Below are 14,689 nucleotides of genomic sequence, written 5' to 3' on the forward strand. Positions count from 1 at the left end.
TCATTCAAATTCTCGTATTCACCGCGGTAGAGGATGCAGTCGTTAATGCATGCATGTATCTTCAGAACCTCTAAACCTAGAGGGCAGACAACCTTCTTTGCTTCGTACGTACTGGCGGGCAACTCGTTATTCTTCGGAAACATATTCTTCAACATTTTCAGCAAATTTTCAAATGATGAGTCACCTACACCTTCCTGTGCCTTCCATTTTAGCAAATCCAGTGTGCAGCCCAGCTTTTTCAGACTATTATCGCATCCTGGATACAACGACTTTTTGTGATCCTCTAACATGCGATCCAAATTCTCCCTCTCCTTGTCAGTTTCGCAGCGTCTCCGTGCATCAGCAATGGTCCGACCAAGATCATCAGCGGGCTCATCATGTGCCTCTTCTTCACCTTCACCTAACCCTTCCCCACCTTCAGCATCATCCTCCATGAAAGTATCACCGAAATGATCATGATAGTTGTCATCGATATCATCCCCTTCTTCATCTTCTTCCATTCTAACCCCTCTTTCTCCATGCTTGGTCCAACAATTATAGCTTGGCATGAAACCGTGCCGAAGCAGGTGCATGTGAACGTCTCTTGAGGAGGAGTAACCCTTCTGATTCTTACAGACAGCACATGGACAGATAATAAAACCTTGCTGCTTGTTCGCATTTGCCACTACGAGGAAATCTTTCAAACCCGTAGTGAACTCGCCGGAGAGTCGGGGACCATACATCCATTGCCGATTCATCTGCATTATTATTATATAAAGTATATAATTAACCATCATGCATTTGTTAAACTAACTAGCTAGAAATAATACAAATTAAACAATGAACTACACACATGCATATTTTATCAATGACACATGAAAGGTTCAAGTTGCTAACCGCGATCGCGGAGGAAAAATAAATGAGAAAGCTCAAGTGTGGCTCGGACACTTCATATCATGTTTGTTTCAGGCTCTCGGGCATTTCATCGAACACCTTGTGTGCATAGGAGGAACCAAAAGCAAACCCACCACCCCCTTCTGAAAATTGTGAAGTGAGCTGAGTGAAGTGAAGTGAGCTGAGTCCTATATATAGGGATGGGCCTTTAGTCCCGGTTGGCCTGGCCAACCGCGACTAAAGGCCTACGGGGACCTTTAGTCCCGGTTGGCCAGGCCAACCGGGACTAAAGCCCCTCCCATCCGCCAGCTGGATGGGCCTTTAGTCCCGGTTGGCCTGGCCAACCGCGACTAAAGGCCTTCGGGGACCTTTAGTCCCGGTTGGCCAGGCCAACCGGGACTAAAGCCCCTCCCGTCCGCCAGCTGTCGACCGAGCGCGCTGGGCCCAGATAGTTGGTCGCGGGTCTCCTCCCGAACCGCGACTAAAGACCCCTTTTGTCGCGGTTCGATTGTTTTGGGGACTAATGGGGGCGTATGGAAGCCTCTTTTTCTACCAGTGGTTGTACCAGATCCGTAGTAGAATTGACAAAAGTCAGCGACATAGCTCAGTCCTGTATGGCAAGAGGCGTGTTGATGAAATCCTTCAAGGTCATGTCAAGAATTGTCTGGTAGCTTTTAGGATGGAGCCGCATATCTTTGAACTGCTGGCATCATATCTTAGAAGGGGAAATTTAATAAAGGATAAGACAATCAAGGTGGAGGAGAAATTAGGCTTTTTCCTTTACATGTTGTCTCACAATGCATCTTTTGATGATCTGCAACTAGAATACCAACATAGTGGGTGGACCTTCCATGAATACATCAAGTCTTTCTTCGACATCATCCCCATTCTATCTTGTCGATTTCTGAGGCATCAAAGCATCGATGAACCTCATCCAAAGATTGCTGGAGATCCAAGATTCTTCCCATACTTTGAGGTTTTCACCTCGACACTTTCACTTCATCTCTTATCTCTATCTTCAGATTTTGGATATTGACTTGCAATCAATCTATTCGCAGAATTGCATAGGCGCCATCGATGGAACTCATGTTCCTATGACTGTAACACCTGACAAAGCCGCTCCTTTCCGGAATAGGAAGGGAACTCTTAGCCAAAATGTCATGGTCGCATGTGACTTTGACCTAAACTTCACATTCATCTCGTGTGGTTGGGAAGGGTTAGCTACAGATGCTAGAGTGCTCCAGTCAGCCATGAACCATGGCTTTAAAGTATCCGAAGGAAAGTTCTATTTGTTTGATGGTGGTTATGCAAATACCACGTCTTTCCTTGCACCGTATCGGGGTGTCCGGTATCACCTCAAGGAGTTTGGGCATGGGCGCCATCGACCACAAAACTACAAGGAGTTGTTCAATCTTTGGCATGCCGTGTTGCGCAACCATGTGGAAAGGGCCATAAGAATTCTTAAGAAGCGTTTCCCAATTCTTCGTGTTGGTACATACCATCAAATAGAAAACCAAGTCAAGATCCCAGCAGCTACGACAGTCTTTCGTAATATCATCAGGATGCATAAGGGCGATGAAAAATGGCTTGATAATCAACCCAATAACATACCTCCCATCGAATTTGTTGACCTTCCGGATGATGATGATCACCAACACGGTAACCACCAAGAGAATAATATCCCAGGCGACAACTTCAGGGACAAGATTGCTAGGAGGATGTGGGATGATTTCCAACTTGACTAGCTAGGAACTTGTAGTAATGAACTCTTTTGTTATGTTTGTCATGTAATAGTGAACTCTTTGTTATGTTCATTGACAATAGGTTGCAGCTGTAGCTCCATGCTTGAAGTTAGTATTATTCTGGTATTAATTATTTCACTCTTCTTGTTTATAGACATGTAAAAGAATCGGAAAATTCAGGAGAGGATCTTTCCCCCTATATGATAGACTAGGAGAATTATATGATGGTAAGCTTAATTTGAGTAGAAAGAGATCTTTCTGAATTTAATGCTTCTTAGGTACCTGAATCATGTGCTTTGTGTAGGCCATAGAGCTGAAGGTAATTACAATTTCATATCTTTTGAACCATCACAACCAGATATTACACAAGTGGAATATGATGTTGAAGAAGAGGAGGCAGAAGAGGCAGATACTGATGAATTGCAGATCCTGGAGGAAGGGGATGTTGTTGGTGCTAGAGTTGGTGAAAAGAGGGTTGCCGCCGCTGATCCTGGAGGAATGGATGAACAAGTCGGTGAAAAGAGGGTTCCTACTGCTGGTCCTGCACTAGTACAAAACAGGGCTTTCGTCACAGGGCAATATTCACATTAGTCCCGGTTCAGTCACGAACCGGGACTAATGTGAGCATTGGTCCCGGTTCGTGCGGCTAAGGCATTAGTCCCGGTTCACCTGGGCCCTTTAGTCCCGGTTGGTGCCACGAACCGGGACTAAAGGGTGCGATGCCCATTAGTACCGGTTGGTGGCACCAACCGGGACTAAAGGTTAGTCCTTTAATCCCGGTTGGTGCCACCAACCGGTACTAATGGGCTTTGAGGCATTAGTACCGGTTCATGGCACGAACCGGTACTAAAGGGCCCATCAAACTCTACCCCCCCGGACCGCCTTTTCAATTTTAGAAAAAACAAAAGAAAATGATGGAAATGTCAAAAAAAAAGTTTCCCATGTGATATGTGGTCTAAAATGGTCAAACTGTTAAACATTTTCAAAATCCTCAAAAACCTAACAGAAAAAAAGATACGGGGCTTTTAAGATCTGGAGAGGGAAAAATTCAAAAAATTTCAAATTGTGGTCAAACAATGGTCAAACTAATTATTCTAGAATACTAGTGTTACTAAATAATTATTTCAGTTTTTTTGAATTTTGGTCAAATCTGGTCAAACTGTGGTCAAACAGTGGTCAAACTAATTATTCCAGAAATATTAGTGTTACTAAATAATTATTGTTTTTTAAAACAATAGTTTCAAACTAAAACAGTGAAATGTGTCACTTCATGCTCAAGCTAAATTCCTGAGGGTTAATAGAATTGACATCTTACTATTGTCAGGAAAACAACAAGTGCAGACTTGGAAACGAGGGAGAATAGAACCCGGAAGTTAAGCGTGCTCAGGTTGGAGTAGTGAGGATGGGTGACCGTCAGGGAAGTTAGATGATTTGGAATGATGAGGGGTGATTAGAGAATAGAGGATAAATTGAGCAGTGATGAGGGGTGGTGATTAGAGATTAGAGGTTAAAATAATTCAGAAATTTGAAAATCAAAAAAAAATTTAAAAAAAATTAGCAAATTTTTTTTCAAAAAAAAATATCATAAAATTTCCTTTAGTCCCGGTTGGTAACACCAACTAAAGATGGAGCTCCAGGCTGCGTCCACGTGGACGGCCTTTAGTCCCGGTTCGTGTAAGAACCGGAACTAAAGGGGGAAGGCATTAGTAACGACCCTTTAGTCCCGGTTCAAAAACCGGGACTAAAGGCCCTTACCAACCGGGACAAAAGCCCCCTTTTCTACTAGTGCTGCTACAAAAACGAAGCCTTGGAAGGAGGCAAAGAAGCCAAAGAAGACTGGAGATGCAATGGTGGAAGTGATGCAGCAGTATGTGAACATAAAGAAGAAACAAGCGGAGGATGAAGTCGCCTTACTGACAAAAGAGAGCGCTGGATCAACAAATGGGCAAGAGTTCTCCATCAGCAAGTGCATTTCTCTAGTGCACAAGATGGACAGCATCGCATGCCATGAGAGAGCCAGAGCGTTCAAGGTGTTTAAAAATGCTAAGAACCGTGAAACCTTCATCACTTCTGCTGCCGAGGATGAAGAGAGTGCGGTCATGTGGCGTCGGAGCGAAATGGCTGAGTTGCCTACCTAGAAGAGGTATTTTGATCTGGTTCATACTGTGCTTGCTTGCTTGGTCTTTTTTTTAAGCCCTGTAAGCTCCTATTCCTGATTAGCTTGGAACAAACATGTTTTTCTTGTGAATGAATGCTTTGTCTGCATACTAATTTGAATAAAGGGCAAATAACAGGAAGAAACTGAACCACTGTTTGGCAATCAGCAAGAAAGTAATTGTAGTGTTTTGTTACAGAAATAGATACGCTTTGGTAGTGAACAATCATACTAAATCTACATTTTTTGTTGTAAATATGATCTATAGATATGAAATTTTAGTTTTGATCTGACATATATATGATCTACAGTGCATATGCAAATAGTTTCTATCAACCCTTCTCTGCAATGTATATATGGTCTGTACGAATAAATTTTTACTTGTGAGTTTCCAGTGCTAGTACTTGAGATATGTATGTGACCTGATGCTAGAGCTTGCTTTGTCTATTTGCATCAAGTTAAATCTGGCTCAAGCGCATCACATATAAATTTTGTTATATTTTTGACAAAGGAGAGCGAGGCCATCTGTTTCAGATCATGAAGTATAAGAAACAGACTCCATGCCATATTTTTCCCATGTTCCTTGTGAAGCATCATGGTTTTCATATGTAGTTGTGGGATTGTGAATTGTTGGTATGAAACAGAAGTTGCAACCTTTCATCTTCTAGTATGTTGACCACATTAGCAATATGTTCGTTTGGTAATCCACATATGTCCTGTATTGTGTATTTTGTGTATTCAAAGGATCCTTTTCTTTCTGGAGAAAGTATTTGAAGTACTCTTGTAGGTGCGAATTGTTTGACTGGTATGTCTAATGCTCTGATTGACTTGCTGCTTTCAGGGATGTGATGGAACTGAAGTGATGCATGTGCATCGGCGTCGTTGTGAAACTGAAACTATGTTGGGAAGCAGAAACCGAATTTAAGTGATGTTTGTGTTGCACCCTAGGTGTTGTTGGTACATCCTGATGCATGCCTGTGTATGGCCTTTGATGTTCTTAGTTTATATGCCATTGTTCTTAAAGATTATCATTTGTTGCTTTCAGCACTACTTGACGATATGGCCACTGATGCTTCAGCCTGTTCAGTAGTAAAGATCGGATTGTGTTGTATGGCCTTTGATGTTCTTAGTTTATATGCCATTGTTCATAAATATTATGATTTGTTGCTTTCAGCAGTACTTGACGATATGGCCATTGATGCTTCAGCCTGTTCAGTATTAAAGATCGGATTGTGTTGTATGGCCTTTGATGTTCTTAGTTTATATGCCATTGTTCTTAAAGATTATGATTTGTTGCTTTCAGTAGTACTTGATGATATGGCTATTGATGCTTCAGCCTGTTCAGCAGTAAAGATCAGATTTTTATCAGTGTGTTGTTGAAGTTCATGTTTAAAATGGGCCAAATTTGTCTATGCATGCCAAACACTCTATATGGATAGATGAGGAAGGGGTTTGGGAGGGGGGAAGGGGATTTGGTGCGGGGGAGGGGTTCACCAAATCCCCAATAATCCCCAGCCCCTTTGGGGCTTGAAAACCCTTGGTGCCAAACAAGGCCTTAGCGGGCGCTCGCGCAGCAGCCTCGGGTGGGCCGGCCCAGCAAGCACGCGCACACCTTCCCTTTCTTCCTTCGATCGCTAGCTCCTTCGTGCATGTTTCATTCGTTTTGCTGTTCGGCCCTTTCGTTCACAAAAACTGAAAACCACATGGATCTGAAAATTACGAATTTGAAAAACAGTTCATGAATTTGAAAAAGTTCATCAATTTTGAAAGCAAAAATTGAAAAAAGTTCACCGAATTTGAAAAAGTTCATTGGATTAAAAAAAAGTTCATCAGGTTTGAAAAATTCATCGATTTTGAAAAAAAGCGTGCTGAATTTGAAAAAGCGTTCGCCGAATTTGAAAAAAAAATCATCAAATTTGAGAAAAAGTTCACTGAATTTGAAAAAATTTCATCGACTTTGAAAAAAGTTCGTCGATTTCGCGAAAACGTTCATCAAATTTGAAAAAAAAAACTCATCAATTTTGCAAAATATTTGTCGCCTTTGAAAAGGTTCACGCATTTATGGGAAAAGGAAACAAAACAAGATAGGAAAAAAGGAAAGAAAACAGAAAAACAGCTGGCTTTCTCGCATTGCATAAAGAAAAGAAAAAAGGCATAGTAAGCAAGTCGCGTCTTCTGATCCAACTGGTTTGTGCGTTCGCTTCCAGAACGAACGAGCGCGGTGGACGCACTGTTTTCTTTTTTTTGACTCAGTTCCCCCGACGCAGCCACGATTTCGGATCTCTCCTTCCTCGTCGCGAGAGAGGAAGCGGAAGGGCGCTGCGAAGTGAAAACAGTGGAAGCAAAAGCGAGCGCACTGAACTGAGGGGGTTGGAAGCAAAAAAAAAAAAAAAAAAAAAAAAACAACTGGTGGGCCAGAATCCAGATTGCGATGCAGACGGTGCACAAGGCGGTCCCTGGCGCGCCTGCGTGCATCCAGATGAAACGAATACGTTTTTTGAGGCAAAACTTAACTGTTTTTGCGGCCCAAAAAAAGTTTTTTACTTTTTTTAAGAACTAAATTATTTTTTTACTGTGCCAGCGGTTTTGTTCGTCAAACCGAAACGCGTTGCGGAAGGGAGATGGGCCTGCTTGGCCCAGCTTGCCAAAGGATATGATGGTTTCGCCTCTCCTATTGCAGTCCTCGTCTCCCGACCCTCAAAAAAAAGAGAAAAAAACAAATGCAGGCCTCGTCTCCCCAATCCCCCCATCCACACGAAACCCTAGCGGCCGAATCGCGATCCCCTTCCCGTCTCCGTCGCGACGGCTCCACCCCTACCCCTATGATCGTCGATCAGATGCCGATGCCGCAGAAGCGGCGCCGCCGCCGGAGGAGGCCTCTTGAAGAAGGAGTGTCCCGCCGGCGCCTTGGTGACGGTGGCGCATCGTTGTCTGGATCCCTTGTCTATTCGGACTCTGATAGCAGCAGCCGTGTGGATGGAGGCTCTCCGCCGCCCGACGAGCCTGCAACAGAGCCAAGGTACCATGAAATTGTTGCCTCGCGCCTCGCCCAATTGCAGTTACCAGTCGGCTCGGAATGGGACTTGGCCGGTTTTTCAAATATCCCTTCCCGCGAAATCCTCGAAGCCCTTACTCGTAAATCTTTCCACGATGATGAGTCGCGAGCTGCTCTAGTACAATATCAAATCCAGTGTTTCTTCAACGAGGCCCAAGAGGGACGAGACAGAGATTCACAAGGAAAATCTGATTCGGCCGTCGTTGTTGTTGCTGAACCGGCCAATGATGCTATCACGAAGCAGCAACACAAAAGCGACTGTGAAAAGCTAGCGGCCCGCATGACTGAAATTGAGACTTACACCGAACTGGACCAAGAGGAGACCAACAAGTTCCATCTCAAGTATGCGCTTTATCGCATCAAAGCTTGCCTGGTTAGTTAATTTGTCCCGTACCAGTGCTCCTTCCTATCTGTTTATTATTAATCTATCATACATCCATACATGAAAAATTATGCCCTCTTATGTAGTACTTACTCCATCTGTGTATGTAGCTGTTGAAAGGAGTGCCGGTTGACAAGATTGATGATGCTGCGTTGGAACGCAAGTACCCTCCAGAGCTTATCGTTAAGAACGACTACTTCTTTCACTACGTCCAGGATGGCTTCTTTGGTTGGTATTTTGATTCCGAACTCTGTTACAAAAAGTCCTTGAGCGACTACCAGCGGCTAGTCATTTTCAACGATGTAAGTGTTACCGTATTCGCTGCATTTATTTATGTAATGCATCTACATTTAATATGTACAAATGCAGCTGGTAACCAGTTTCTTATTGATTTGCCCTTTGAATGGACAATAGCAAAAAATTGCTTAATATGAAAGTAACTTCTTGTAGCTTGACTTTTAAGTCTGAGTTTAAGAGGCATACATAAGGTCCTTGGACAAACTCAACACTAAAACTAAGAAAATTGCAGCATTTGGAGATTAAGCACATATTAGAATATGGGTGCTTGCAATAAATTGTGGTAAAATATGTAACAAATATAAAAGGCAGACCTTTTTTTAGCGGGGTCTTTCAGTTAAAAATCAAACAGAGATTAATTTTCAATTTTTATTTGGATGGAACAAGTCCTAAAACCTCAGTTCGGCGCACATGCTATAGGCTGCTCCCAGAATACAACTACTATCCTGTTTTCGTACGCATAAACAAAGTTTGCCCCTTTTTTCGAGTCCCCATATATTTTTGACACGTTCAAGTACTATGTGTTATTTGGCTCTTCTCGAACTTCATAAGTACTCTAATCAGTACTCTTAAGAGCATCCTGTTCGCTTATGTTCAGTGCTTGTTATTCTTAGGACAACTGAACTATGTCGTTTCCTGTTGTTTTATTCGGATGCAGGGTGGTGTTGAGTATACAAGTTGGAGTAGATACCGAGCATTTTATAGCACCCCTGACGCTGATAGAGATTATCTCCAATACTGGGAAACAATTGTGAAGGAAATTAAAGTATGCCTTTGGGAATAATCAGCTAGTTCAAGTTTAGAACTTTGTTCAGTATTTTTGTTTTCTTGGACTAACAATGTTTGTTCTTGACAGTGGGTTGAACAGTATTTGCTGATAAATGAGTCGTCTATTGAGGTATGCATATTTGACCTCTCAAAACCATGAAATTGCAAAAAATCTCTATATAAATGTTGCACCACCACAATAACTTATCTGTTTTATTATTTAGTGGGCGCGTATACATTCAAAGGCCACATTCCAAGCATGTAGGATCGCAGCTGGGTTTCAGAACATGACTCTGGAACTAGCAGCTGTTGGTTTGCATGTAGGATTCCTCTATCCCTTGCTCAGTTAGATATTCGGCCCTTGTTATAGTTGTATTTAACAGTTGCATTCTTTCGATTCAATTCAGGAGTATATATGGGATGCACGCATAAATCTCATGTTTGTGAAAGATCGTGATGGTGTCTTCTATCAGATTTGGAAGCGGGTCAATGATAATCATCAGGTCAGCGCTACACATCAGCCTTTTCAAAACACAACATTGTTATTTTACTGATGATTGTGTTTTGTGAATACTTTCTCTCTACTTATGCTTGGTGATGTTATTTATTTTTCCCTTGGACAATGTTCAGCTGAGTTTCAGAGATGCTCTTGAGCAAGTTTATGGTGAAAACTTGTATTCAGCACACGACCGCAGTATGAAGTATGAGCTGAATTACGGCGGTTCCAACATGGAGCATGTTGTAGGTTTTTTGTTCCACAGGCGTTCTATATGTGATTTCTTCTGTTATAAATCAATATATTCTTTTACAATGCAAATTGATTTGGTCTTCTTTCTTTGTAGTTTGATCGGTGCACGAAAGGCATTAGTGACAGTGTAAGTATAGTATGGCGTTGTCTTAGCATCCATTGGTTCCTGTTATATTCTCGTGTGATTTCTTTCTTTTGGGTCTCTATAGGTTCCAGAATGTAAAGCCCGTGAGCTGATTGCACAGGAGATCCGTTGGACGGTATGGTTGTTGGGTAGATATTGTCAAACATTGTATCCACTTGCAGTTTTGTATGTAAGCTTACTCTTTCCATTTTCAGAGTTTGTCGTCTGGAACATATGCGCAGTACGCCAGGAAGAAGCTGAAGATTGCAGAACTGATAGGATTAATTCCAAGGACAAGATAGGAGCTGCGTAGTTGTGTTTGTTAAGATAACAGCTGTGTAGTTGTGTTGGTAATGTCTTGGCGCTGGTTCCATAAGGGTGTGTTTGGTTGTTGTCACTGGGTAGAACGTCATGGGTCCGACCCGTTCCCACGGCCCATTCCCGCGTTTAGTTAGTCGAACGATTCAGAACCAACTCGTCCCAGAAAAGGGAATATTCGCTCAATATGCCGAACCGAGGCATACCTCGAAATCGGCCGGACGACAGGGAACGAGCCCCTCGCCCCGCACCCGTACCCTATCGCTCTCCTCCCGCTGCTTCCGCATCCCCCCCTCTCTCGCTGCTCCCCCACTAGCGCCGCCACCCTCCCGCTTGTCCCCTCTCGATCTGCCTTCTCCATCCCTCCCCAGCCCGGCTTCACCTTCCTCCCGTCGTCTCCTCTGTGATTGCGCGCATCTGCACCATGGCGGCGACCTAGCAAGCAGCAACGACGAAGCAGATCGGCCACGGTCCAGATCCTAGGAGCAGCGACGAAGCAGCGGGGCGGCTACCACGTAACGGCGACCGGAGGTGCTGCAGAAGGTCTGGATCAGCAGCTAGCAGCGGAGGCAAGGTGCAGTTTCAACTACCCCTTTGCATATCTCTGTATATGTTCATGTTTGGGCAGATTTTATTTCCTGTGTGCCATGTTCCTCCTCAATTTGTTTCATATATATGTGCTTCTGTGTACCACGCAGATCCATGGTTACCCAATTTTTATTTCAATATGTGCTGCTTTGTACAAGCAGATCCATGTTTACAAGTCATTGCTAGCCATATTTTTGATACTATGCATTACTTGTAGATGGTAAGCAAGATGAACAAAAGAAAAAGGATGGCTAGGGGAGCCGCTGTTTTTGTTGCACTAGCTGCAATGGCAGTCATTGTTCGGGCTATAATAAGGAAGAGGAGACCACGTATTACCTATGGCCCAATGCATGAAAGAGATCGAATCAGATTTGATTATCTAAACCAAAAAATTTGGCAAAGCGATGTGTTATGCAAAAACATGCTAAGGTTTGAAAGAGCTGCATTCTTTCGCTTGTGCGGCATATTGAGGGATCGCAAATTGCTAGAAGACAGTCCACATCTTAGTGTGGAGCAACAATTGGCAATGTTTTTGCATACAATTGGGCATAACCTTCGGAATATGGTTATTTCAGCCAATTTTGCTAGATCATACGGCACAACCAGCATCTATTTTAGAAAGGTTCTTCATGCCATAGGCGAGCTTCGTAATGATTATATAAGGCCACCATCATTGGAAACCCCCGAAAAAATTGCAGGAAATCATCGATTTGACCCATATTTTAAGGTAATTTCAAAAACTATTCCTTATCTATCTAGGCTATATGATATGCCATTTAATACTGGTCACTATATAGGATTGTATTGGAGCTATCGATGGTACACATGTGCGAGCAGGTGTTACCAAAGATGTGGAACCTTCTTTTCGTGGTAGGAAGGCCTTTACCACTCAAAATGTGATGGCAGCAGTAGACTTTGACCTCCGGTTCACATATGTGTTGGCTGGTTGGGAAGGGTCCGCACACGACGCGACCGTTTTAGCTGATGCATTAACTCGTGAGAGAGGCTTACAAGTACCACCTGGTAAGAAGTTGACCTAGATAGAATTTGTCCATATGTTACTGCCTTAAGAAACCATTGTAACGAATATTTGTTTTTACTTTTTTTTAGGAAAGTACTACCTAGTTGATGCTGGTTATGGAGCCAAGCCTGGGTTCTTACCACCTTTTCGTGGCGTGAGGTACCATTTGAATGAGTGGGGCAACAATCCGGTCCAAAATGATAAGGAGCTATTCAACCTTAGGCACTCATCTCTACGGGTGACGGTAGAGAGGGCTTTTGGATCTCTCAAGAGGCGTTTCAAAATTTTAGATGATGCCAAACCATTCTTCACTTTCCCAGTCCAAGTAGACATTGTTATAGCGTGTTGTGTTCTTCATAATTATGCACTATCACAAGGGATCGATGAATTCATTATACCGGAAGTGACATGGACCACCCAACCAATTCGAACATCAAGGCAACAATTAAGTGATAATAGGGCCTTGGTAGACCATAGGCTACAAATTGCTGCCCAAATGTGGGAAGATAGGCAACTCATGTATGCAAATTTATGAGTGCGCCGCACTATGTATTAGTAATGTTTATGCAACTACCTTTGCATTTATTTGATGGCATGACATATTGTGGTATCTTCTATATGTTTAAATCATGTGTTTGTGCTGATTTCATCCTTTTTATTGTAACATTTTGATGGCTGGGCAGATTGTGACTTTTATATGTTTAAATCATGTGTTTGTGCTGATTTCATACTAGTTTTTGCAACATTTTCATGGCTGGGAAGATTGTAACTTATAAATTTAGATGCTTTAATCCATTTTTTTGCAAATTTTTGATGGCTGGACAGAAATGGACAATGTTGAAGTTACTGCTGCAAGTGGGAACTCCGGAAAAAGTGGGGTCATTGTATGGACATCTTCCATGACCAACACTATGCTAGGTTTTTTGGCTGACCTTGTTGCTAAAGGGAAGAGAACTTCTAGTGGATTCAGGGAGACACATCTCAAACAATGTGCTGCTGTTTTGAACGAGCAATTCAAGCTAGCTATCAGCTCTGATCAAGTTAGAAACCATCTCAAGAAGTGGAGGAAGATTTGGGTCAGGGTTGTCAATTTGAAGAATTTAAGTGGAGCTCTATGGGATGAAGATACTTGCACAATTAGGCTCGGCGAAGAACACTATGCAGGTCATTGCATGGTAAGCTTCTTATATTATATATGAACAATATCATCCCATTTTCTGCCTTCATTATGCTAATGACTTGCGAATTTTTTGTAGACCCACAAACCTGATGCTCCCTTCTTGAATAACCCAATTGAGCACTACCATGCCATGGCGACCATTTTTGGAACAACTGGGGCTAAGGGGATGAATGCAAGGTCTGGAAATGATCTCCTCTCTATTGATGTTGATGATGAGGAGAATGGTGAGGTGAATGGTGAGATCTACACGTCACCACAAGTTGGTGAGTCTGCTCACCCCAAAGGACCTCCAAAAAAGAAGGCCAAGGTGGTGAAAGTTCTAGAGGATCCACTAGGTGCCATTCTCAAAGATGGGTTTAAACTTGTTGCTGAAGCTCTTGTGAAATCTGGTGGAGATGATGATGATATACCCGATGATCTTTGGGATGTAGTCTCCAATTTGAAAGAATTTGATGAAGAGCACCTTGCCCACTACTATGCTCATCTTGTTGACAACCCCAAGACAACAAGAGCCTTCATGAAACTCTCTGAAACCAACAAATCTGTTTGGGTGAGTAGGTATGTGAAGAAAAACTTCTAAATTCGATATGGTTGTATGGTTGTCAAGTATGTGAACTTGACATGTATGGCTGTAGTGCCATTGGGTTGCTTTTGGATATTGGGTATGTGAACTTGTATGGCTGTAGTGCACTTTGCTATGGTTATTTTTATGTTAAAGACATGTAATGGTGTATGGCTGTAGTGCACTTTGCTTTGGTTATTTGTATGTTAAAGACATGTAATGGCTGATTGCTTCTGGATGTGCCAAATGAACTTGCTACTTCATTGTTGAAAATTGAGTTCTATGTCAATATATATTGTTATGTTGTTTTTCTTGAAAATACAAATGAAATGCTGCCGAAATTTTGAATTTCTATTATTCTGTTTTTCATTCCATTCTTCCAAACCAAACACTGAAACGAAACCAACCCGTTCTACTTTTTTGCACCTACCAAACACAGGAACGGAACCGACCCGTTCCTCTGGAATGGAACCATTCCATTCCGTGACAGTTGGTTCCTCAACCAAACACACCCTAAAGATTCCAGGCTGCATTATTCCTAGCAACGCCTGTTGGTAATGTCTTGGAGTGGGTATTGAAAAAAAATCAATCTTGAATTGACTAGCTTTTGTATGGAAGAAACTCACTAGCTTTTGTATTCCTAGCAACGCCTGCATAATTGACTAGCTTTTGTATGGGAGAAATTCATCTTGAATTGACTAGTTGTGTCTCGCATTTATTACATATACGTATCCCCATACAACAAATTGTTCAAATGCTATTGTGAAATGAACAAATTCAATTGGTGGAAAATCCTCGCGGCCACGCCCCTCCTCAGACATATGATCTCCGCCGTTCCTCTCTCCACGGGCCTTGGGTGGGGTTCCCCGTGAGGCG

The 14,689-nt window shown here is 42.5% G+C and overlaps 2 protein-coding genes across 2 annotated transcripts; both read left to right on the top strand.

The window, feature by feature from the left end:
- Positions 1-1,396: 1,396 nt before the first annotated feature.
- LOC141025739 (uncharacterized) lies at positions 1,397-4,753 on the top strand. Its single transcript, XM_073501659.1, has 4 exons — positions 1,397-1,849; positions 1,932-2,532; positions 2,920-3,164; positions 4,421-4,753. The coding sequence occupies exons 1-4, from the start codon at positions 1,397-1,399 to the stop codon at positions 4,751-4,753; spliced, it is 1,632 nt and encodes a 543-aa protein (XP_073357760.1).
- A 2,708-nt stretch (positions 4,754-7,461) lies between these two features.
- Positions 7,462-10,520, top strand: LOC109784369 (uncharacterized). The gene is made up of 10 exons (XM_040391776.3): positions 7,462-8,198; positions 8,318-8,509; positions 9,163-9,270; positions 9,361-9,402; positions 9,497-9,592; positions 9,680-9,775; positions 9,903-10,013; positions 10,115-10,147; positions 10,230-10,280; positions 10,360-10,520. Exons 1-10 carry the CDS (start codon positions 7,491-7,493, stop codon positions 10,444-10,446), a joined length of 1,524 nt encoding a protein of 507 aa, XP_040247710.2. The 5' UTR covers positions 7,462-7,490; the 3' UTR covers positions 10,447-10,520.
- Positions 10,521-14,689: the final 4,169 nt, after the last annotated feature.

Source organism: Aegilops tauschii, chromosome 6 (genome assembly GCF_002575655.3).
Source record: "Aegilops tauschii subsp. strangulata cultivar AL8/78 chromosome 6, Aet v6.0, whole genome shotgun sequence".
In the NCBI taxonomy this organism is placed as follows: domain Eukaryota; kingdom Viridiplantae; phylum Streptophyta; class Magnoliopsida; order Poales; family Poaceae; genus Aegilops; species Aegilops tauschii.